The 26,312-nt window shown below is 51.0% G+C and overlaps 1 protein-coding gene across 1 annotated transcript; it reads right to left on the bottom strand.

The window, feature by feature from the left end:
• Window positions 1–617: 617 nt before the first annotated feature.
• Window positions 618–26,312, bottom strand: Wnt9a (Wnt family member 9A). Its single transcript, XM_027427346.2, has 4 exons — window positions 26,120–26,312; window positions 7,061–7,317; window positions 6,110–6,372; window positions 618–3,285 (listed from the first exon to the last, which is right to left on the bottom strand). Exons 1-4 carry the CDS (start codon window positions 26,212–26,214, stop codon window positions 2,803–2,805), a joined length of 1,098 nt encoding a protein of 365 aa, XP_027283147.1. The 5' UTR covers window positions 26,215–26,312; the 3' UTR covers window positions 618–2,802.

Here is a 26,312-nt window from a genome sequence, read left to right as displayed (position 1 = left end):
GTCCTTAGAGGGCAGCCCCTCCCCTGGTGCTTATGGGTGCAAACTGGGAGCAGGGCAGCGAGCAGAACATAGGCAGGTGCTAGAGGAGCCAGTAGGAACCCAAGCAAGGAAGGTCACAGTAGCTAGGGAGAGGAGGGAGGAGGGCTGAGTGCTGGGGGCTACACTGAAGGCACCCCAGACCTAGGGCAGGAGATCCCCTGCCACAGAACAGAAAAAATGCTGCAGGAACCAAGCCGGGGGAAGAGTGGTAGGAATCTGGTGGAGGTTCTGACAAGGAGGGTCCCTTCCTAGGCCACAGGATTAGAGAAGGCTTCCTCAACTCCCACCCAGCCCAGAGAGAACAGGGGTCTGGGACGGCCACACAGACTACGGTGATCAGTCCTTTGGGGTTAGCGAGTCTGTTCATCCTGGGTCCTCAGAGGACCCTCCTGTCCTCCCCACTCTCCCTAGGTACTTTTCTGCTCTTCCTCCTCCCATGTTAACCCTCCTCCCCATCTCCAGGTCTTCCTTTCCCTCCTCCTCCCCCACCACCACAGGCCTTTCCCACATCTCCTTCCTCCCTGCCCTTTCAGGTTCCCCACCACCTCTACAAAAGCAGCAGACTTGGGTGGGTTGTCTATAATTTAAAATACATTTATTTAGTGTTTCCATTTGTTTCTGGTTTTGTTACACAAAGCTGTTAAATAAATACATTCTCTGCAGTCACTCAGGTTCACACCTACTCGCCACACAGATGAGGTAGAGAAATCACAGGCTGCACAAGACTCTACACAAAGACAGCGCTCCCTTGTGGGTCCATTGCCCTGCCAGGCGGGCCAGCAGTGAGCCTCAGAGCCAGCATACCCTGGGTGGCCAGCGGGAGCAGGGCAGCCACTCACTCTACTGCCCATAGAAGAGAAGAAGATCAAAGAGGCTCTGGCCTGTGGGAGTTGCTTCATCCAGAAAGACATTCTAGTATATATTTATACAGAAACAAACCAGCCGGCAGACAGTCTCATTCCGCCTTGTTTTAAAAAATCCTTTTCTGAATATTGAGGACAGAGAGCTAAATGTGGTATTTGGTAAAAATATTCTTCCTCTGAACTGGTAGGCTCTTTTCCCCAGATCTGACAGAGATGAAGCTCCAGTCTGTGGTGACACTGTGACTGAATATAGACAGCTGAGAAGTGCTGGGCGCACTCCCCAGTCACCAGCCACTGCATACTGCCACTCATACTCTCATCCTGGAAACATGGCATTCATTGGTGGGCTATCATGAACCACAGGAGAATAAACTTTGCTATTTACACAACCAATGGGGACCAGAGGCCCTCATCCACATAAATAGGTTTCCTTTAAGAAACAGTCCTACCACCACCCCACGCTTGGGCATTCTGGACCCCTGGAGCTCCAAGGGAGCCACTCCTTCCTCAGTAGTTCCTGCCTCCATGCCTGCCACCTGCCCACACTAGCCTATGTAGCCACAGATTCCCACACAAACCTAAGGCTGGGCTTTCTGGGAGCCAAAGAGTGACCATATTGCAGAGGGGCACAGGCCAGCTGGATGCTGATCATGACAGCTCAGAGTACATACACTCACACACTCACACACCCATGCACACACACTCCTCACCAGCTCAGTGTAGCCACCGTTCCCCTGCAAAGACATCAGCAAGACCTGATGACACAAGTGTATCTGTCCCTCCATACCTCCCTTGGTGAAACAGAGCAAGTGTGGCTTCCTGAGATGGACATTCGAAAGCTAATCCTGCCTCTGTCACCAGGCCTATGCCTCCAGCACCCTAGACCCCACAATCCATATCCAACAACCTGATCACCTGCAGGGTACAGAGCAGGGACCACACCAAGGGCCTCTGACCCCCAGGTACGGTAGAATGGGGGAGTGGGTTTCCAGAAGCCTTGAGGGCCATGGCTAGGCTCCATTGCTTTATTTCTTTCCAAACATGACCTTGATTTAGTGGTTTCAAACTAGAGCAAGCAGAAGAGAGTACAGAGGAACATGAAGGCAGGGCCTCCCAGATTGGCTTGGCTGGGCCTGGGGCAGGTCAGAGGAAAAAGCCACAGATTAGGAGGCAAGGGTATAGAGAAAATAATAATTACTATATTAGTTAAATAATAATAATTTAAAAGTCACTGATACTCCAAGGAAGTGCTCAGGGTCAGAGGGCCAGAGGCTGGGCCCTGGAGACAGAGTGGCTGCTCTCTCCTAGTGGTTTGACTCTCTGAAGACAGTGCTGGCATCAGGCTGCTGGGCCAGAATGGCAGCCATGTGATTATGAAGGTGCACCTGCCCTCCAAGCCTCAGAAGAAGCCAAGAGGCAGGGAGGGCCAGTCAACACACTGGTCCCTGGCAAGGGCTATACTCGGGACTGATGTGTCAGGGATGGAGGCAACTGAGAAAGCATTACTGCAACGCTCTCGGGTCAAGGGGAAGAAGCTCAGGCCCAAGGCATAAGCAAAAGGGGTAAAGGAGGCCAGACAGGGGCCAGCCCTGCCCTCTGGGCCTTTGAGAAGTTAGACAGCCAACCAGCTGTCCGCATACCAGGGCCCAAGTGTCCTAGGGGCACCTCTCCTTCCTTGCAGACCTTTTGTGTTGTTGTGACACGTGTGCCCAACACAGCAGGATAGGCTGGACCTGCAGGGCTCACTCTATACAGGTTAAGACCCCTTGCACTATGTGCAACGCCTACACCCCTGCAGAAGGGCTGGGCAGAGCCCAGGGTCAGCTCCTGCAGGTGTAGAATTCTTCTGGTACTGTGTGCAAAGCCCGTACCCCTTATGGTAGGGCCACTGGGCCTCAGGTCAGCCCTTGCAGGTGTAGACCTCCTCTCGCTGTGTACACTGCCTGCACTCCACATAGCAGCACCAGCGCACCTGGCATTGGCAGGGCCTTGTCACCACACGGCTCTGTGTGTTGTGGCCACGGCCACAACAGATACTCTCACAGTTCTTCTCACGGTGGCACCTGCGGCCTGCAGTGCCAGGAGAAAAGCGGCCAGCCAGACAAAAGCTGGGAGAGTCATCCAGGTGCACCAGCTCTGGTGTTCGGGGCAGTGGGTCACCACCTCCTGACCCAGAGGCCCTGCCTCGTGGTGGGGAGATGGCACCAGCTTCACCGGTGGCTTCATTGGTAGTGCTGCCCACCTTGAGCGCTGTCTCATATTTGTGTTTCAGGTGCTTGCCCACCTCGTGGAAGGGTGCGAGCTGCCGCCAACAGGTCCGCACCGTGCAGGAGCCAGATACGCCATGGCATTTGCAGGTGGTCTCTACTCCAGCCTTTATCACCTGCAGAGGGGAGCAGGAGCATGAGGAGCATGCCAGGAATGTCCAGAAATATCAGAGTGGCTGGAACCTTAGCCCACACTTATTGCCCACTGTGCAACCCTCACATAGACCTACACAGAGAGCCTGGCCAGCAGGGGTCAGCACTGTGCAACACACAGGAAGCCTAGCAATCAGGATCATAGGCTGCTCTTGGAGTCAGGAATTCCAGGGACAGAGGCCCTCAGGCCAGTATCTTGACTTCCAGGATTGACCTCTGCACCTCTATGAGCACAGGCTGGCCCATATCCCCTTTGAGACACATCCTGCCTAACCTTATAAACATCCCTGCCCTGCCATCAACAATTACAGCCTTGTCAGGGTCTCCTGATTCTGATCTCAGCACACTCATTGGATGGATGAAGACAAGGATCCCCCAGGGCTCTCTGTCTAGACTGACCACACCCCTCCTGAGTACTGAGCTCTAGGTGGATATAACTCAAGCCCTACCCACTTAAGGGTCAGCCTGTGATGGGAGGGGGAGGGGTGCAGATGCACAGAAAGGTGGGAAATAAAGGTAATTTCTTAAGGTAACTTCAGTAAAGGTAATTTCTTAAGAAAATGCTGCACCTAGAGACCTTCCAAGGCCAACTCCCCAGGAGAGGCTGCACCCCTTGCTCCCTGAATATAGGTTGGAGCACCAAAATTCCAGGTCTGGTAACATGCCAGGGAACCCTGGCCAGGCTTGTCCCTTCTCAGGACTTAGGGCTTCGCCTGAGGGATCTTTTGCCTGACCTCTCATGACCAGGGTCCCTCCAAATGCTGTTTCAAATCTTAGAGAGTTGTGGGATGGAAGAATGTCAGAGAGGGGGGAACCTCTTCCCAGGTGGGCCCTAAGCCACTGCTGAGCTCCCAAGTTGGCTCCCAGGAGCAGCGTCCATTGGAGAGGGATTAAGAAGTGTAGCTACTTCCTTGCTCTCCTGCCAGGCAACCAGAGAGTCCCACTTAACCATGCTCTCCTGAGAAACCAGGACAGATTTAATTAAACCCCGGCTGCCTGGGAGCAGTAAGCTGATGGAGCACGTTCACACATTCTGACTTTTCATTAATAGCTCAAAAGGGGAAGGTGGGGAGGGAGGGTCCAGCAAAAAAGAAAAGAACAGCCTGGCCTCAGAGATTGAATCTGCCCTCCCGGGCTTCCCTCCCCACTAGCCTGGGCCTGGGAAGGCACTGGTTGGAAAGGAGGCAGACCAATCCTTTAATAAGTGGGGGATTCAGAACTCCGATTACTCAATAACAAGGAGCTCAGGGCAGGATGGGCTCTAATTACCTTGCTGTCCTCCCCAGACTGGAGATGCAGAGCCAGGCAAGGGGAAGAGGACAGGCCCCCAACTCCTGAGGGAGATATGGACCCTGCTTTCCCAAGCCCAGACTAGAGTTTCGAATTTGGGTCATTCAAAGATGAGGTGGGTGGTGGTGGTGCATTCGGGAGGCAGAGGCAGGTGGATCTCTGTAAGTTCGAGACCAGCCTGGTCTACAAAGCTAGTGACAGGATAGGCTCCAAGGCTACACAGAGAAACCCTGTCACGAAAAAGGAAAAAAAAAAAAAAAAAAAAAGTGGGAAGCGGGAAAAGGGTTCTATCTTGGTCCCATTCAACAACAGATAAACCAGGAGCTTCAGAGCTCTAAGTCACATCAAAGACATTCAAGAGGCCAGACAACTCCAGAGCTTGGCCATGTCTGCAGCTACAGCACCCCAAAGGCCTACTAGAGAGCTAATAAATCCCTCTTTTGCTTGTTTTTAGAGTTGGAGCTCTGTCTTCCAGAACAGAGTCTTAGCCACAAACAACACTGGGCACCCTGGGCAAATGGGTCCTGTACTCTCAGCTCTTCCTTGGAACCTCCCATCTACTATACTGCTCTCTACTTTTGTGGTGACACTGCAGGTCACTTTGGCACATAGGATACAAACCACGAGCCTCTGGGGCAGTGTAGTGCTATTTTATTTATGTTTTATTAAAGCTTGCCTGAGGATACAGAAAGCAAAGCCAGCCATAAGCCATAGAAGCCAGACACACACCTTTAATCCCAGCAGCCAGAAGCTAGGAGGTGGTGGTACACACCTTTAATCCTACGACTCAGGATTAACAGATAGACAGATCTCTGTGAGTCCAAGGCCACCAGATCTACATAAGACTGAGTCTAAAAGAGAATTATAGCTCACACCTTTAATCCCAGGACTCACAAAAGGTATATAAGACTGTATATAAGACAGGAGCAAGGTCTCAGTAGGAGGCATTCATTCTCCATCCACGCTGAGAACAGGAATGCTCCAGCCCTTTTAGAGGTAAGAGCTCTCTGATAGCTCAGCTGCATTGCTACCCTGATCTTCAGGCAAGCTTTAATAAATTGTAAATAATATATCACCACAGGGCAGACTATCCAGAGAGACGATCTCCAGGTCCTTGACTTGCCAGGTATAGGTGCAGAAAGTGACAAAGACTCTTCCTTAGACCACCATGAGGCACCTCCATGCCTAGTGACAGCATCTGTCCCATATCTAAGCAGGATTCCAGGACTCTGGCTGGAACTGCATGGCTAGAAAAGCAGCTCTTGCCTCCTCCCAGTTCTTTTTCTTCTTGGGTCATACCCACTCACACTGCGTTCCTCCACCTATTCAGTCTTACTCCATCTACTCCATGGCCAGCGCCAGCCTCCCTGTACCCAAACCTCTCTCCCCGGCCCTGTATACTTAGTGCCCAACCCTAAAATACTCACTGGGACCCAGCTCCTCTCAGACACAGCAATCCCCCCACCGAAATCCTGCCCTGTGCCCCTCCCAGCTTGCCTTCACACCCACGAGGTTGTTGTGGAAGTCCACTCGGGCTCGCAGATCCTTGCTAGACCGCCGGCCCAGGAACTCCTTGACAAACTTGCTGCTGTACTTGAGGTTGTCTCCACAGCCACCCCATTGCCAAGCCTCACGGTTTTCCAGGTCAGGGGCCTCATCACAGGTACAGCGCTCCATGCGCCCTGCACTGCAGGCCTTGGCCAGTGCATGGGTCAGGCCCGCAGAAGAGATGGCATAGAGGAAGGCAGTCTCCTTGAAGCCTGGGGACAGCAGTAGAGTTAGTGAGGCCCAATTTCACATGTGTGCCTTTGTAGGGGTAGGTAGGGGTTGGGGTCCCTTTGAGGGCCTTTGGCAGGCACCTGGAGAGAGATGCTGAGGTTTCAGTAATGTAGGACAGGCTGAGATTAAGACTTCAGAGTCTACTGTGGTACCTCTAGCCTGGTGGTCACAGATCTCATCCAGGTCCCCAATATCTTGGCCTGTCCCTAGGGTCCTTGACAAATCCAGCCTTAGACCTCAGGACCTCTACTAACCTGTGTATCATATGTCATCTATCTATCTATCTATCTATCTATCTATCTATCTATCTATCTATCTATCCATCCAGCTATCTCCATCATCCTCATCACCTATCAATCATTATCTATAGATCTCCTATGTCTAACCATGTCTATATATCATCTATTTATTACCAATCATCTGTTATCTATCTATGCACATATATTGGCAAGTACTCTACCACTGAATTAACCCCTATTCTGCTCAGGTCTTCAGTTTTTAAGGTTATGAAGAGACTCCCATGAGCTCCTGTGCCCAGTGGAAGGAGGGGCAAGGAGGGTTTGGCCTGGGCCTGAGGCTTTCAGTCAAAGCTGATGGTATGTTGCCACCTGTGCACACGGCAGGGAGAGACTGGAGGGTGTGGCCAAAGGGAAGCAAGTAAGAGCTTACCTCGCTTCAGCAGGCTAGCTCGGTAGCGGCCCTCCAGGGTGCAGTTCCAACGCTCAAAGCGGAACTGGTACTGGCACTCCAGTGCACTCATGCTCACAGCCTCCACCAGCGTCTCGGCTACACCTGGGTCCCTGCGGCACATGCGACGCTGTTTGCGTTCCAGTTTCAGCCTGTCACAGGCCTTGTAGTGTGCTTGGGCTGCAGCCTCAGTCTCCAGAGTCAGAGGGAGGATAGTCAGGGGTTCACTGCCTGTTAGCCTAAGAACAGAGAGAAGAGAGTGAGCCCCTGTCATAGGGTGGGAGAATGGTCTGGGCTAAAGTGTCTGAGAGTCTCCCTGGGAGCAGAGGAAGCAGCACACTAAGCCAAGTGAGAGGACGGGAGTGGTAAGATGGGAGCATCCGGCCCTAGGGAACCCAGAGAGAATCAGGCAGTACACAGAGATCTTCCCTGAACCTGCCCGATCTCACACGAGTCAGTACTGCCCTGCTCCCTACAGAACGCCCCGGGGACTCCCATGTAACCCAAGGCCCTCACAGCTGTCCAGGCATGGCCTCCAACAGCTATGTAGTTGTTCCGACAGTTCTAGTTGATACCAGCATTAATGGATAAAGACCAGTACCCAGACACACTCTCAAGAGCTGGACTACAGTGGGGAATACAGAACTACAGTGGGAAAGGGACCAGGACCCCAGTCTGTGTCCATATCGTCCTCCTCCCCAGCTTGGAAACCCGACCCTGTGCTATTACCAGCCAGGAGTATCCTGGGATCCCTTCTTCTCCCTGACCCCCCTGAAGTCTTTTCTGGATACCATGTGGTCTGGCCCTGATAGTCCCTTAGCCTCAGGACTGGGGGCACACTGGCCCCTAGAGAAGTAGGCTCCAAACCTTCACCTTTAGCAGCACCTCTAAGGGTTATGTGGAATGCTAGCTTTTAAGAGCTCTGTTTTGGACAGGGAAAGGGGAAAAAAGAAAGGAGAAAAGGGGGTAGAAACAGGAATTCTGAAAGAGACTGTGTAGCGTCCCCTGATGCCTGGACAGCCTGGGCATGTCCAGACAACATCAGTGCATGCTCTGGCTGAGGGGACTGAAGACAGGGTGCCCCTGAATTCTTGAGCAAACATGTATCACCATGTAAACAAGGACTTGAAGAGACCAGGGTCCCTGTCTGGTCCAGCTGTCCCTCTACTGTCCTGCTGGGGCTGACTTTGTCTCAGAACCCTTTTTGACTCTGGATGAACTCAGTGTTGATATCTGGAAGGCATGTCATCAGAATGACAACATTCAGGGGCACAGAAACAGGACTAGGATTTGGGGGTTTGGAATGCCTGATTAGAGGGCTTGGAAGGAGGCGGGGACCACCTAGCCAGGGCAAGGTTCCCAGAAAACCATCATCAACTGCAAAAACAGTGTGTCCTTCCTTGTGACTGAGTGCTGGTATTAAGGGTGAATGTATCTGACTACCTGACAGGACTAAAATCCTTCAAGGCATTGTAAAGGGCAAGGAAATAAAAGGGCAGTAGGCAATCTTGAAAACTGTTTGCAGCTAATTTCCCAGAATAAACCCAACTCTATGAGTGTGTGTGAGTGCATGCACATGTGTGATTGTGGACGTAGATCTTCCTATAAATGAATAACCACAAGAAGTAGATAGGAGTAACACACAAAGCAGATAGGCGTAAGAGGTTCTGCTGTGGTGCTGTCTGAGAGTGACTGCATAACACTGTGCTTCGTGTGTGAAATGCCCTCCCTGGGCTCATGCTTTGGCCTCCAGCTGGAGGCGTTATTCTGGGAGCCTTCAGGAAATATGGAAATGTGGCATGGCTGGTAGATATAGGCCATAGGGGTGGGCCTTAGATAGCTACACTCAGCCCTTGGTTCTAGTAACATCCTTGGCTTCCTGGCCCAGAGAGAGGTAAACAGCCTCTGCCACAATGTTCCACCATGCCTCACCCACCATGATGGACTGCAATTCTCCGAAACAGTGAGCCTGAACACACCCTCCCTTAAGTTGTTTCTGTCCGGTATTTTAGTCGTTGGGATGCAAATGTCACTAACATAATAGATGACAGTAATGTACTATGTGTCCCAAGAAGCTAGAAAGATTTTGAAAATTGACGAACTAAGGTATATTAGGAGACAGTGCTTACTCTAACTTCAAAACCAAACAACACCTGCACATATGAAAACATCGCTGACTCCCCCATAATATGCACATTTTTTATGTATCAGTTAAAAAATGAAGAAAATAGCCAGGCAGTGGTGGTGCACACCTTTAATCCCTGCACTCAGGAAGCAGAGGCAGGCAGATCTTTGTGAGTTCGAGGACAGCCTGGTCTACAGAGTTCAGGACAGCCAGGGCAAAGAGACCCTGCCCAAAAAAAAAAAAAAAAGATTCACAAGAGAGGACTGATGCAAGGATCAATGCAGGGCTCAGCAGGTTAAGGGGCTTGCTGCCAAGCCTGCCAACCTAAGTCTGATATCCAGAACCCACATGGTAGAAGGTGAGACCCGATTCCTGAAAGTTGTCATATGACATCCACATGCATTCCGTGGCACACTTAAAAAAACAAAACAAAACAAAAACAACTGCTCTTAGAACTCAGGCACTCATATCCACTGGAAAAAACACATATGATGGAACAGGCATGCCACCCTAGCCACTCAGGAGGCTGAGGAAGGACGACTACAAGTTCAATGTCATCCTGCACCAAAAAGCTAGACCCAGACAGAAAAACAGAAGGATGGAAAGGAGAGGAGGAGAGAAGAAGAAAAGACGCAATGAGAAATTTGAGCTATGGGTCTATGCTGGCTAGTTTTATGTCAACCTGACACAAGCTAAGATCACTGGAGAAGAGGGGCCTCAAATGAGAAAAATACCTTCATAAGTTCAACTGAGAAAATGCCTGTAGAGCATTTTCTTAATTAGTTATTGGTGTAGGAGAACCTACGCTATTGTGGGTGGGGCCACCCCTGGGCTGGTGGTTCTGGGTTCTATAAGAAAGCAGACTGAGCAAACCATGGGGAATAAGCCAGTAAGCAGTACCCTTCCATGGCTTCTGCATCAGCTCCTGCCCCCAGGTTCCTGGCCTGTTTGAGCTCCTGTCCTGGCTTCCTGATGAACAGTGATGAGGAAACATATAAGACTAATAAGCCTTCTTCTCAAGTTGCTTTGGTCATGGTGGTCCACCACAGCAATAGTAGCCCTTACCAAGACAAAGTTATCATTTAAAAAATTTGACTTTACAATGGTACAAAAGTGACAGGAATTCAGTAGAGATGGTACTGTGGATTTGCTTCCTGCTCTTTCCTGTGCATTGTGAAGCATGACGCTCCTTGCGGCTGGCCCCAAGATCCTAAGAGGAACACCAATGCTCAGAAGTGACATGGGTGGTCAGCTTAGTTTGAAACAGGCTTGGTGTTGATTCTGCCCCACTATAAGCTAGGCCCCACAATCTGAGTATGTCCAGTGGACTAGCCTGAGCTGGGATGTTGGGAGGGTGGGTATAGTCCATCTATTTTTGGCTTATAACATGCCATAGGTTTCTCAAGACATAACCTATCTTAAGTCACTACGCCACATGGCCCTCATACATGGTAGAACACAGTGCTGGCGGACATTGATACTACACTTGATCTTAGCCAAAAGGCTGAGAAGCGATGCTGGCAGGCATTGAGAAAGAAGAAGGGAAAGGCTGGATCTGCTTGATCCACTGTGCCTCGAGTGAGCAACAGCCCTATGCCAGCATGGAGCCCACCCCACAGAAGGCATGCCCAGCAGCCTGCAGACAGGCTTGGAGACAGGGAAACACTCAAGACAGGCCACCTGGGGACGGAGAGCACCTTCTTTTCCGCACAGCTGTGTGCATCCCTGGGCACAGGTGGCTTCTTCACAAACATGAGGCAAGTGCCTTCCTATATAGCTCTCTATCCAGAGGTTGTGGCCCTAAAGTCCAGACAGCATCTCCTGTATCCTGTCCTGGCATGGTATAGGCCCTGCCCACCGGACCAGCTGCCTGCCACACACAGAGCACCTGCTGCCAGGCTCAACGCAGCTGCCGCCCAGCCCTGGTGGTGTCTGGCCTAACATGGCAGACAGAGCCAGCTGCACAGCTCAGCACAGCCACCCAGCTGGGCATACACATCTTTCCAGGCAGGAGTGTGCGTTTCTCCTGAGGCCAGGGGCCTCATATACTCTACATGGTCTTCTGGCAACTAAAGTCTGTAACTCAATCACATACCATGTCTGTTTCTCTGATTCTATATCTATCTACACATAGATCCCTCATCCTGACACAGACACACAGACACACAGACAAAGACACACACACACACACACACACACACACACACACACACACACACACACACACCAATTAAGGTGGGTTACACAGGGGACTGAAGATGCAGTTCCATTGGCAGAGTGCCTGTCTGGCACAAAACCCTGGATTCTATAAACCAGGCATGATAGCACACACCTGTAATTCCAGCGCCTGGGCAGTAGAGGCAGGAGAATCTGAACTCAAGGTTACCCTTGGCAACATAGTGAGACTGAGGCTGGTCTGAGTGACATGAGACCCTGTCTCAAAAGAGATGGTTCAACGGTTACCTAAATCTTAGACTAAACTAACTTCTAAAAATATAGTGGAAATGACTGATGTTGGTAGTTTTGTTTGTTGTTTTAACATAACTCTAAAAGCACACTGAATGGAAGTAAAACAGGACTGCACCAAGGTAAGATGCTTCTACAGGTCAAGGAAGCATCAGCAGAGAGACCCTGCAGAGCAGGAGGAGACACTCTGAGAAGGGGCTAGCATCCAATTCATTAGCAAGAAATAACCCCTTGAAAACTAGCCAAGGCGGGCTGGAGGGATGGCTCAGTGATCAAGAACACTCTGTTCTTCTAGAGGACCTGGGTTGAATTCCCAGCAGTCTGTAACTCATCTCAAGGGATCCAAAGCTCTCTTCTGGCCTCTGTGGGTCATGGTCAACAAACATACTTGCACGCAAAACACCAGCACACATTAAAAACAGAAAAAAACAAATGAACAAACAAAAAACAACAACAGCAACTAACCAAGGAGATGACTCCATAACAGACATACGAGGAAAATATCCCCTTCTCCAAATCATTAGGGAAATGCCAATCAAAACCTCAGTAAGATATCACGTCACCACAGGCATGTGGCCCTGACCAACACTGGAAGGGATGGAAATTAGGGCAGTCATTGTAAAAGGAAGTAGGAAGGATCCTAAAGCCAAAAACAAAACTTGAACCATCATATGATCCACTGTCTTAGTCACTTTTCTGTTGCTATGATAAAACATCCTGACCAAGGCAATTTATAGAAGAGTTTATTGAAGGCTCACAGTTCCAGGGGGTGACTCCATGATCATTAATGGCAGGGAGCACAGCTGCAGGTAGGCAGGCATGGTGGTAGAGCAGGAGCTGAGGGTTTACATCTTGAGACACAATCATGGGGCAGAGAGTTAACGGGAAATGGCATGGGGTTTTGAAACCTCAAAGCCCACTCGCAGTGACACACCTATTTCCAACAAGGCCACACCTCCTAATCCTTCCCAAACAGTTCCAACTGGGGACTAAGTATTCAAACATATGAGCCTAACAGGCCATTCAGACCACCACTCCAGCTACCCTACTCCTAAAAACCAAAAAAAAAAAAAAAAAAAAAAGCAAAAGCAAAAAAATGACTGTTAAAAGCCAAAAATACAGTCAAATCAACATCACAAATCTATAATCCAGATGCAGCCAGTTTGGCACAAGGATGGCTCCCCAAAACAATGGAGAGCAGAAAGGCAAGAGCTAGGACAGGTACCCACTCATGTGCCCAGACCTTGGACTGCTTTGTGAAGGAAACCAGGGGCAGATAGCATCTTCCCAGTGTATATGAGGCTAAGCCAGACAGTCTTTGTCACTCTTGAATATCACACCATTCATGATGGGTCACAGACACACTGAACAGGGTGGAACAGTTCTCTGGGTTCCTTTCAAACTCATCAGTGGAAGCCATCAATAATCAAGTGGCTGTCTCTCAAGGGCAGAGGGTGGGGGTCTGGGAACTTGGCTTGAAGGAGGTACACATTACCCTTACTGCATGGCATGCACTGTATATTGTCAAGTCACTTATAGCCAGTGATCTCAGGCTACAGGCTTGACTTGGGTTGCATCAGGAAAGTATCATGTGGGGGATTGAACATCCCCCTTTATCTGCAGAGGGCAGGCATAGAAACCAACAGCTTTGGCAGAAGCTCTGTTCTGGAGCAAAGCCTGGAGGACTCTCCTTGGTCAGGGTGGCTTTGCCTTCTGCATGGCTGGACTCTGCCTGGGGTCTCACCTGTGTGCCCTTCTCTTCCATGCTCTTCCTGTTGAGTCTCAGTTCTTAGTGAACCTTCTGTTGATCTTCCCTGGAAGAGCTAACAGCAGACGGAAGACTGTAAGATCACCCTTAACCTCCTCTTGTTACTTGTAACACCCTTATTGGGATTAAATCACCTACCAATAAATCCACACATTTAAAGACTGTTGATGTATTACTCACAGATACATATAACAATAGTCAGTATCAAGTTTAGAACTTCTTCCATAGCTGAGTGTGGTGGTGCACAGCTTTAATTCCAGGGTTTGGGAGACAGAGGGAGGCGGATCTCTGAGTCCAAGGCTAGCCCAGTCTATAGATATAGCTCCAGGATAAACAGGGCTACACAGAGAAACTCTGTCTCAAAACAAACAAACATAAACATTTATTTAGGGGGCTGGAGTGATGGCTCAGTTGTTAAAAGCACTTATTATTCATATGCATAACCGAGGTTCAGTTTCCAGCAACTGCATGGTGGCTCACAACTGTCTGTACCTCAACTTTCAGGGGATCTGACACTCTCTTCTGGCCTCCATGGACACTTTTTTTAGCATATATATATATATATATATATATATATTTATATATATATATATGTATATATTTATATTTATATAAAAAGAGCAAGTATGGCAATATGTTATGCATCAATAGCAGCAACAGCTTTTCCAGGTTCTGTAGTCCTTTGAACAAAATTGTAGAGATATCCAGCATACTCCATTTAAAAAAAAACAAAGAACAAACAAATACAAACAAACAAACAACAACAAAAAAATAAAAAACAAAATCCCAGAAGACAGCACAGTTTTGTTACTCTTGTTGGTATTGGCACCATTTTTTTTTTTTACATTAGCTTCTCAGTCATCATCTGGGAGGAAACCATTCTGAACAACATCATTAAAAACAGCTCTGATAAAGCATGGTCACCCCATGGACACTTTTATGTATGTGGTATGCATATATATACCACATATATTTTGCATGCAGGCAAAATAGTAATACGCATAAAATAAAAATAAATTTAAAATTTTAATTTCTCTGAGTGTGTGGCTGGTGGTGGTATTTGTGTGCCATAGTGTGTATGTGGAGATCAGAGGATAACTTGCACAGTTGATTTTTTTTTTCTTTCCACTATGTTCGTCTTGGGGTTCAAACTCAGTTCACCAGATTTGGCAGCAAGTACTCTTACCTGATGAACCATCTTTCCAGCCCTCCACATTATTTTCTGAGATAGGGCCTCTCACTGAATCTAGAGTTTGCCAATGAGGGCTGGCTACCTAGACAGCAATCCCTAGGGACCTTCCAGACTGTATCCCCAACCCTGGGGTGACAGGTATACATCACACCTTCACACCTGTATTTTTACATGGGTCCTAGGGGATCCTGGCCCCCGTGCTTGCACAATAAACACTTCACCAACTGAACCACTCTGAGTGTTTCATTTGAATGGAGCCAGGCAACAGTTGTCCTTCGTGGCTGGTTTGTTTCACTAGGTCACGCTCTCCTGGCTCATCCACGGTAAAGAATATTAAGAGTCCTTTACTTTAGTTGGAAACATTCCCTTGTGTGGAAGGACATGTTGCTTGTTTATTCTTTGGTGGATGGGCACTTGGATTGCTTCTGCCTTTGAGTTCAAGCGGACCTGTTCTGTTTCTTGTGGGTGTGTCTCTGGGATGAAACTGCTGGGTCAGGGACCTTCCAGGAACTGTCAGTGTATTCTCCAAAGCAGCTGCCCCACCTTACATCATCAGGGTTTCCTGGCCCTTCATCAAGGTGTAGCATGCTGCAGCTTTAGGTATATGGCACTGCCACTGTCAACTGTCTTCCCATGACTGCCTTTGTATTTGGCTTTAAAAGGCTTTCATTCCTTGTGATGGAATTCTGCTCGGCACTTCCAAGCCTCGCTCCACCTCAAACCTAAGCATGGAAGGCATTAACTATCACCATTCCAGTCACTGCAGCTGCATCTCCAGTGCCAGAAGTCCATACAGAGCCCGAGTCACAGCCTGAGTCAGAAGTACACACAGATCAACACAGAATCCAACTCAACCTGAGTTCATCCTATAGAGTCCAAGCCACTACTTCAGGAAATTATACAGAGCCCGAGTCACTGCCTCAGGTTTCCACACGGAATCCCATTCCCAAGTTCTTCAACAGGCTGAGCTCCAGTCAAAGCCAGGTCATCTTTGTCTCTCTAGACGCCCCACTGTCTGTGCCCAGGTTTGTATGATTTCTCCCATGCACCCAACTCCCACATCCTCATGTTTTGATGGTGTCTCACCAGGAGCCTTCATCACCATGCACCTGATCACTCGCTCTTTGCTCAGCCTTGCCATGGAGTGCTGACCTTATCAGGTCAAGGGTCTTAGTTTGCTGTTTTCTTTCATCCCGTCTGTGGACCATACCTGTCCATTTTAAATCTTCTTCTAATTTCATCTTAGGGGTACCCCAACTCACCCTCTACTCATTACAGTTCAGTATTTAACACTCCCCCCATTTTCTCAGCTCTCCTTGACAGAAGGTTGTCACTCACCCAAGCCCAATGAAAGTGTAGGTCACCTGTTCACATTCTTGCCACCAATGAAATCTATTATGTACTTTAGGTCCAGCTCGGGGCCAATGAAACATCATGTTACAGTCAGCATTGTTTCACCTGTCACTCACCTCACAGAGGCCATTCTCTCTGCGCTTCTAGGAATGGGGTGGGCAAGCTGCCAGAGTGAGTGTCAGCCCCCTGGCTCCCATGAACATCATGTCATCTGTGTCTTGTTCTCTCTGGCTCCTCTCACAACTGTCCTCAGGATCCACAGATGTTCCATGGCTGAATAAATTCCTGTGAAATTCACTCTTATTCTCTGTCTGGGTTTTACCCATTCACTGTTTCTTGAATCTTCTGTACAGCTTTATTTTGGAAAGTGCTTGCCCTCTCCCTCAGAACATCAGCCCTGTCCATTCAGCTTCCTCCCCTGCTCTGGACCTTCCCAGTAGGGAGGTAGCGCCCCTGTCCCACATCTGTCTGCCTCTCTACCACCCCTGGTAATTTCTTCTGACCGGCTCCCAGCGTGCTAATTCCCTTCAGCTGTTTTGAATCTGCTTCTCAATCCATCTGTCACTGGCACTTTTCCCCCAGGGTTGTTTGGTGTTTCAAACTGCTGGGTCAGTTTTTTGTGGGTTCTCTCTGTACAGAGATTCCTAGCCTATCTACTTTCATCGTGACTCCCCACCCTCTAGTTAAAGTACAGCAAGCATGAGTGTGGTGCTCTAGAGCCTGATGTGTCTGTGGCTGCTTCTCCATGCATGTCTGCTTACCCTAGACTGCATGCTGCTTGCTGTCTTTGACATGAACAAGTTGAAATAAAGTATAAAACATGGAGATGGGGGTAAATGGTGACCCCACAAGATGGACATCTACCCAGAGCCTCAAGAATGAGTCATCTGGAACCTTTGCAGATATCATGAAGGTCAGAGTCCTGAAGTCCAGGCCCCCCGAAATGAGCAGAGGATGTCCTTGTAAGAAAAAAGTGGGGAAGCCTTGGAGAGATGACTCAGTGGATCAAAGCCTTACTGTACAAGCACGAGGAGGACCTAAGTTCAGAACCCAAGCACCCATGTAAAGGCCTGGTATGGTGGCATGCGTCTGCAATGCCAGTGCTGAAGGGGTGCTGCCGAGATAGGTGGATCCCTAGGTCCTGATGGTCGATCTAGATTAGCTGGTGAGCTGCAGGGTCAGCAAGAGACCCTGTCTCAAAACATAATGTGGAGGAAGACATCTGGTGTGTACATCTGGACATACGCACATTCACATGTACACACGCACAAAGACACACCATCCCAAAAACAAAAACAAACAAACAAACACACAAAAAACAGTGAGGGTCCCAGGAGTTGGAGGAGACAGGAAGGATTTGCACAGGAGCCATCAGGAAGAGCCAATACCTTGAATTCAGACTTCAAGTCTCCAGAATTGACAGAGAACAAATTCTTGCTGCTGTAACATAACACACTGGGACATAGTCACTTGTACAGACCGGATCCAACAACAGCCCCCTTACCTAGCCCACAGAAACTATTCCCATGTCAAGTAGTCAGGCTGCTATAGCCATGATAGTCCCAAGCTCAGAATAAGTTAAGTCCAAGCAAGGCTAGACCTTGGACTGTGCTGGAGACTAGGCCATTATCAGGTGTCCTGCAAGTTTTGGGGCCCTGATGGTTGTTGGAAAGTCTCCACTGAGCATTCCCTGATATAGCAGGTACTGGCCTCTGCTGTCTTTTCTCCTGTGAGAGGTTCCAAGCCAGCATTGCTATCTCTATGGATCTATATCTATGGGCTTCACCTTATTGGCCTTTAACAGTTTCAACATTAATCATCCTCATACACATATATGCACATACACACCCATATACATAGGTAACCCCTACAGAAACATGCACACAGGTGCATTCACACACATACCAAGACACATACAACACAAATACATTCACATGAATACATACATGCTCGCACAGTTTCACACATGCCCACAGACATACATGTACACACACACACACACACACACACACACACACACACACACACACACAAATCCAGCTTCAACTGTTTTCAACAAGATGACATGGGACATCATGACTAAAACTAAGGACTTATACCCACAGATGTTCTCATTTTGATGGATTTGGTAGGTGTTTTCACTCTATATATCGGTGGGACTCTAAAGGGTGGAGGCTAAAGTGACATAGCCAAAAGAAGTCAGATAAGACCAGGATCCAACAGCAGCCCCCAATTCAGCCCACAAACAGGTCTGACTTAAGATTGCTTCCTTGGCATGAAGCCCAACATGGTCTCCAGGGGATGTCCACACCCCCCTCCCCAGTAACCCAAGCATCCCAAGCTCTCACACCTTCTCCATCGTTCAAGTTGCAGGCACTCCAGAAGATGTAAGGCCAGCTGGAGAGAAGGAAGAAGTTGTAACACACTGAACCACATGTGACAGAATTGTCATTCCAACCAACAAAGTCCCATGGAGTAGAAATGACTTAAGACTGCTGACCCCCTAGGATGCTGAGAGGTGGTCTACCAAGAATCCCACCCCCTCACTGATGTGCAGGAACTTAGCAGAGACCCTTAGAGGTCTCTAGAGAGAACAGAGCTGGTGACTTCTCCTGGGTCCTGGACAGGCTGGAGGCTGTGACTGCTTAGGGACCCAGATGCCTCCTTGGAGCACTAACTAGGTGATCAAGAGCTGAGGATAGCTCAAGATGGGAGTGTACCCCAGTCCTGCGGCCCGAGCTGTTCCCCCACACAGGGCAGGCAGATGGGCAGCCCATATGACAGCAGACCCCCACAGTTGCTCCCACAGTCCTCCATCCCACCAACAAGCTAGGCCACCCCCAGGCCACCCTGCCAGGGAACCGGCTCTCCCCTGGGCCAGGGTGGAGGGAGCCAAGGGTGCAGTTCCAGAAGCCACATCGCCCAGCCGAGGAAACCTCAGCTCCGCCAGACAGCATTTAATTTCTGTGTGAAACAAAATCAAAACAAATTCCAGCACTGAGAGACGGAACTGAGATTAACCCTCCACCCTCCCACAGTCCCGCTTCCAACCCGAGTACCTCCATGTCCCTGGGGGTGGCAATGCGCCCAGGACAAGGCCAGGGATGTTTTCTACAGAGACACTGGTCAAAGGCTACAAATGGGCAGCCATCCAGTCTCCCTCCCTCACTGCCCACTGCCCTGGAGGAGCCAAGCTCCTGGGGACTGTGGGATAGACAAGCACCATCCAGCTACCACCCCAGGATCCAAGGTGCTGTCCAGCAGACCCCATCCATCACAGGCAAGCATGTTGTGGTGCCACAGTGCTGCACTGGACCCCTGGGAAGAAGATGGGAGCAGAACTTCCCAGAATAGGCACCTCTGTGTCCAACAACAGCCTTCACAGAAGGCGAGCCATAGGCCTGTGACACTGGAAGCAGGCAGAGCTTTGGGGCCTTCAGCAGCCACCAGCATAACCATACACAGCAGTCCTCCATAAAGGACTATACCCTTAGCTGCCCAGCCTTGTGACTAGGGAGCTCCCATCTCTATATCCCCATCTGCCAAGATGCAGATGGCCCCAATGTCCTCAGGCTCTGGGAGCTCCTAGCAAGCATTTTGTCCTGGGCCAGACCTCCAGCCCACTTCCCTAGCTGCTCCGACCTCAGGTATTGAGATGAAAAACAAACGCAGCTTGCGGCTTGCCTTTTCCATCGCCTCCTCTGGCTGCCTGACCCAAGGTACTTAGGCTGCCAGCTGGGCAGCTGGGTTTCCTCTTGTGGGTAGGGGCATAGGGCCAGCAGGGACCTTGCCAGAGGGGCCAGGCCTGTGGGTCACAGGGGCAAGGCAGTCTGGAGCCACCCAGATCGGAGAGTTTGGTGAGCCTGTCCCCAGACACCTGCCATGGGGGCAGTCAGCCATAGGTACTTTCTCATTTTCCCAGCTGGGCTCACACTGTGTGGCTACCCATGAGTGTGCATCCACATGCACAGGCCCCTTCCTCATAATGATGTCAGACATGCCAGAAGGTAGGATGGCATGCCAGCTAGGCAGCCATGATCTTGGAGCAGGCAGCTACACCTCTTCTAAGACACATCTAATAGGTGAAGTCAGGACTCCAGTCACGGTAGTAGACCAGGCTAGACTATCAGATCAATAAGAAATGCAGACACTCCCGGGGGGAACAGAGGGTCCTCCAATGACCTTACGCCGGTAGCAGCCTTGAACTAGGGGGCACAGTGCATAGCTAAGAAGAAACTCATAAGAGACCCTCCTATATGCCTAGAGTTGAATTAGGGAAAGATTGACACATCTGGGCTGTTGTAGAGGCAGTAAGCCAGGCAAATGTTGATTTCACCCCCAACTTCCCAGCAAGAATCTCCCCCAAACAGTCCACTTATGTGCTTCAGGAGGCCTGGCTTCATCCACAGGCATCTAAGCCTCATGCCAGAAGCTTCTCTGACTACTCAGACAACTGTGCCTTGTCCAGAGCCTGCTGCAGCCAGCCGGGCACCAGCAGGGCACCCGCCACACGGCACAATACACAAAGGCAGCGGGTGCCCGGCAGGCTGGACTCAGAGGGCAAGTGCAGGGAGCCTGTCAACAGGTGTCGTCTTTCTAGCAAGGAGCCAGGCGGGCCTGGCTGCCCCCCTCCACCTACCCCTTATCAGCTCATCACTCTCCAGGGTTCAGGGCCTCCCCGAGAGGAATCTATCCTTGTACATTCTTTCCTAGGGTACAAATTACCTGCACACCTTACCCATGATGGCCAAACCTGGGGATTGGCAGAGAGGCAAAGGCAGAGGCAAAAGGTGCCTGGGGCCTTAGGCCACCTAGATGCTGCCTGGCACCTACCAGGTCCTGCCCAGGACAGTCACCCCGAGCCATAAAGGCAGGAGGCAGAGCGTATGGTGAGTATAGGAACAAGATTAGGCCAGCTGTCTCCCTGTCCAGACTGCTGCCGGCTGTGAGTAGGACATCTGCTCACACAGCTGAGGGGGGCCAGGTGGCCCTGGGCAGGCCTTACCTTAAATCCCACCACACTGCTGCTCAACACCATTCCCCGTTCCCTCGGGGCACTTGAGAGACACTGTGCACCCTAGGCTGGGGGTCTGGGCTTGACCGGTGTGAGGGGGTCCAAGGCAAAGCCCCTCCCCCACCTGCCAATTCCAGGAACTTACAGATGGAAACTCAAGGGCAGCTGGAGTAGAAGGTCTGAGGGGTTGCTAATGCAGAATGATGGTAACCAGCTCCTACCTGGGGCTCATGCCACACCTGCCACACAGCCTAGCTGAGAAGCCTGGCAACTCCAACTTCAGCTGGCCCCTTGGGTTGGGGGTGGGTTGTTGGGGAGATGCAAAGGAATGCTGGCACCACCTCTACCTCAGCAGGCCCCAGGGAGCTCTCCTCCTCTCACCCACTTTTTGCTGTCTCCTAATCCTCTGCCAAAAGGTCTTCCCCACAGAGCCCCTTGGCAGAGGCCTCCAAGGCTAGCCTGTCTGCTCCCATTGCTGCCCCACAAAGCCCCATTACTTGGGTGCCACACTCTGCTGACCTCCCAAAGGCTTGTGAGCATCCTGGGGTGTTCTGATCTCAGCAGCTCCATGGATACACCTGATCCCAGCCTCAGCCGCCACTCCTGACCTAGGCCTGACCTTCCAGTCTGTCCCTAAGTCACCTGCAGCTCATGCCTACTCAGCTCCTGGCTGGACCCAGACCCCTGACTTCCTGGTAACTTCTCTAGCGCCCCAACACATACAGTGAAGGCTCCATATAGCTTGGAGAGTCTGTGCTCTCAGACCCAGCATCCTGCCTGGAAACCTTCCCAGCCTTCTCTGACTCTAGGAGCTACCTGGGTCCCCTTGTCCAAACAGCCATTAGACTTGGGCAAATGGCCACAGGGTATTCCCACCCAGGTTCCAGAGTAAGAATGAAGGATGGGACAATCTCCTTTCCTTTTGACCTGAGGGGATCTTCCTCTTCTAGTTTCTCCAGTACCCAGAATTATCATAAAGGATGCCCCTCCACCCTTACAGTCAGGCTGGGGCAGGGATAATAAAGGCAGCTTACCTCTGTGTATGGGATGAAAGAAATAAAACTTCTCTATCTAGGAGAGATTCAGAATATGTAAAGAGTTCTCACACATAACAACAAACCAAATAACCCAACTTTTAAAAGGGCAAAAGAACTAAACAGATGGTTCTCCAAAGGAGGTATGCTAATGGTCAAGAAGCCCGAAAAAAAACCATGGCCTTTAATCCCTTTAATCTCAGCACTCCAGAGACACAGTCAAGCAGATCTCTCTGAGTTGAAAGCCAGCCTGGTTTACATTAGTGAGTTCTAGGATAGCCTGGGTGATGTACTGAAGAGACACTGTCTCAAAACAAAACAAAACAAAACAAAACCCACAACAAAAACCAAACCAATCAAACAAGAAGCCTACAAAAGGCACCAGTGTCACCAGCCATCAAACCCACAAGGACACATGCTTCACGCGCACTAGGATGGCTAGAATTAAAAACAACAATGAAAAAAAAAAAAAAACCCAGAATGTGTTTGGTGATGACATGGAGAAATTGGACCCCTGTACTTTTATGGGAAGGATATAAAATATTGTAACTACTTGGGACAACATTTTGGCAGTTCCTCAAGAAGTGTAAAGTAAAATTGCCTGAGGGCCTGGCAATTCCACTTCTAGATAGGAACTCCCCAAGAACCGCAAACACAGATATGGGGGTGGGAGCGGAAAGCACTGACATTCACAGCAACATTAGTAGAAATAACCAAATAGTGGAAACGACCCAAATAGCCATCAACTGACAAACAGGGTTGTTTTTTAACTGTTGTATAATCGATTCCGTCATAAAAAGGAGTGAAACACTGATTCATGCTACAACATGGATGAGCCTCCAAAAACATGACACCGAATGAAAGAAGCCAGACACAAAGGCCACAGAGGGTATGGTCCCACTTCTACAAGGAGTCCAGAATAGGAAAATCCATGGAAACAGAAAGATTAGTGGTTGCCAGGGGCTGGAGGGAGGGGAGTGGGGAGTGACTGCTGAGTGGGTATGAGGTTTCTGGGGTGAGGAAAATGTTGTGGAATTAGACAGTTGTGATGGCTGACCGTTTTGTGAATATACCCCAAACCGCAGAGCTGGGGGAGTTTCTCAGGATGTGAGCTATATTCAATAACAAAAAGAGGGCCTTATAGGCCCTGATACCACTCAGCCCCAAACAGTCCAAGAGGTCCTGAGTGAGAGTGACTTTCAGAAGGGGACATATAGGCATCCCTGGTAGAAACTGGATGCATATTGCCAGAACAGAGAAATGAAGGGGAGTCCTAAGGTTTATAATGCACCTTCCTAGTTCTTTACAAGAAAACAGGGTGAAAGTCTCCGAACTCCCAAAGGCCTCTGCTGCGGAGCTAGCTCAGGGCTGTAATTCTTAATCCTGACTTCCACTTAGTCTGGGAGCTCCTTTCTAGATTCTGTGCAATCTATCAGGGGAAAAGAGTCACAGGTCTGTTCCAGGTCTGCTCACACCAATCCTCTCTCCTGTCAATTCCCAGAGAGACACAGGGGGTGAGGGAAGCAAAGCCTCCAAGAGGCTCTGTGTCTGTGTCCCCAACCCACATGTGACCTCCGACTGGCCTCAGGAACATGGGCCTGCAGTGGGCAGCAGCTCTAGAAGAAGCTAATGGAATTGCCACCTGCTGATTTGCTGAACCGACTGGGATGCAAAGCTGGGCCAAGGGAAGAAGAGAGGGGAGCCCCTTCCCCATGGCTGGTGGCCAGCCTGGAGGGGTCCAGCAGCAGGGTGGCCAGAGGCCTCTAGAAGGGAAGGGCAGCCAGAGCTGTAGGGTTGGGTTGCAGCTCAGGGAGGGGGTGGGGAGGGCTCCTGTAGCCACGTGACCCTCCCCCAGGCCAGCCTCTCCTCTCTGGGTTCCTGGGCTGTAACTGGAGCCGTGTTCCTGCCTGGGAGCCTCCGTGCCAGGCAGAGCTTTGGAGAGGGGGAAGGGAGAGGAGAGCCCCAGATTCCAACTCCTTCTCCCTACTCTCCACTCCCTCTCCAGTTGGGAAGGGACACAAGCACACCACAATCTCATGGGCGCACCCTCAGGATCCCCCTCCAGCTCCAAGCCTGCTAGGCCTTTCAGGATTCCCAGACTCATCTCCTTCCTTGCTTGAGGCAGGGGTGGGATCTCTGGACACAAAACAGCCTAGGACACATCTTGTGCCCCCAACATACATACATACATACAACAACAACAACATACATACATACTCATCTGAATTCAAATCTCAAGAAAACCCAAGTCAATTACCCTGTCCTCCCAGGTTTCCCCTGGCTCTTGGTTCAACAGGTATCCACTCTGTGCATCTTTAGTCTATTAGAGCTATTCCTCCAAACCAAATCTCCAGGGCAGCTGCAGGAGAGGACACTCACAGTCAAGCTAGGCTTTCCTTGAGGGGCCCTTTGGGGCAGAGAGCTAGGAAGAGGTTGACCCAAGCCATAGCAATACTAATGTCTTCAGTACCTGCTTGGGAGCCAGCTATCCTGTGCTTAAACTCTGCCATAGAATCAAAGGGTGCCTATACCCCTACAGTAGGCAAGCTAGAGAGGACTTTCCCAAGATGCAAGGCATAGAGACAGCAAAGAGAGGGTGACAAAGAGACGGATGAGGGGCAGTGCAGCCAGTACTCTAACCCCATCATCTGTAAGTTCTGGATCCTGGGGCCACAAGGCCTGCAGCAGAGGTCCCAGAAGGAGCAAAGTGGCCGCCCATGCAAGCCCAGGGCGTGTCAGAAGCCCGGCTGGGCCAGAAGAGAGGAAGGCACAGCTGGCTGATGGGCTGCTGTGACTCACCGCGGACCTGCGGCCAGACGGCCATCCTCAGCCCTCCCTCTTGCCCGCGGGTGAGGCTTAGGGCTGCACAGATGGTGTGCAGGGGCGCGCCAGGCCAAGGCCCAGGGGCTGGATCCTCAGTGGAAGCCAGGGGAGCCAGGGTGGGGGAGACCCTGGGAACCAAGACATGGAACTGACCCTGGAAGACAACCCAGAAGAAATAGACAGACGAGGAGAAAGGAGGAGAAAGAAAAACACAAAGGGAAATTTTCCCATGAAAATATTTTATTTTCTTTGAGAACAGGATACACCTGCAGGGCTCCTCAGCCCAGCCGCCTCTCCCTGCCCTGGCGGGTGCCAGATTCCTGGACCAACGGGGCCCTCTGCCGGCCACACCGCTGCGAGCGGGCACCGTAGCCAGGGGCGAGGGAACAGGTGACCGGCGAAGGGCGGCGGCCCAAGAGCAGTCCAGGGCACCCAGGACCGGGGCTGCGACCCGAGGGGCTAACCATAGCTCCCAGGGGGTCAGTGCGGGGATGAGAAGCAGGGAGGGCGGAGAAAGCTGGGGCGCTGCCTCTCATGGTGCCACCCAGGACCTCGGCGAACTCAAAGCGCATAGGGTGTCCCTCTAAAGATCGCTGGGTTCAGGCATCCCAGACCTGGGAAAGGGAGTAGAAAGGGAGGGACGAAAGGAACTAAAGGCAAAGAAACGCTCCCAACAACACGGCAAAACTGCTAGTTTAGAGACAAGCGAGTGTGGGGCGGCGACCCCGCGGGACAGCGGCGGCGTTCACCCCCCGGGCCAGGTCTCCCAGACGTGTTCCCGATGGCCGAGGTCGGGGCCGGGCTCGGACGGGCGCCAGAAGAAAGCGCAAGAAAAATAAATTTCTCCAGCTTGGAGGGTTTTTTCTCCCCTTTGGGGCTCAGTGCAAGGAACATCTGGATTTTGTACGTGTTTTTTTGTTGTTGTTAAATTAACTTTTCCAGGAGAGAAGGGGGGTAGTGGGCAGGGGCCAGGGAGGCTCCAGCCTTTTGGCAAGAACACCGCGGCCTAAGGCGGCGGCGGCGACTCCGGAGTCACCGCGGACCGCGGCCCCGCACAAGCCCGTCGGGGACACCGGCCCCTCTACCTCTAGGGCGCACGGCGGACAACGACCTGCGGACCGAGAGGCGCGCTCGCTGCCAACTAACAACTCCAAGCCACCCGTGTACCCCGCCGAGCACCTGGCGGGTGCTGCCCCGGGCTCGATGCCCCGTCCGGCCCCGCCGCCCTCGCCCGCCCTCGCGCGGCCGCCCGCCGCGGGCACCTACCCGAAGTAGGCGGCCGAAGGGCGCAGCGCGGCGAGCAGCAGCGTCAGCCCAAAGGCCGCGGCCAGCCAGCGCGCCAGAAGGGACCCATCCAGCATCTTGCCGCGCCGCGGCGGCTGACCATCGCGCTCCGGGCTCCGCGCAGGGCGCGCCGCGACCGCCGCCCTCTTATAGAGTCCGCAACCGCGGCCGCGGG

This window comes from Cricetulus griseus, chromosome 7 (genome assembly GCF_003668045.3).
Source record: "Cricetulus griseus strain 17A/GY chromosome 7, alternate assembly CriGri-PICRH-1.0, whole genome shotgun sequence".
Classification (NCBI taxonomy): domain Eukaryota; kingdom Metazoa; phylum Chordata; class Mammalia; order Rodentia; family Cricetidae; genus Cricetulus; species Cricetulus griseus.
The sequence above is the reverse complement of the archived record's forward strand: the minus strand, read 5'-3'. Positions and strand labels throughout refer to the sequence as shown.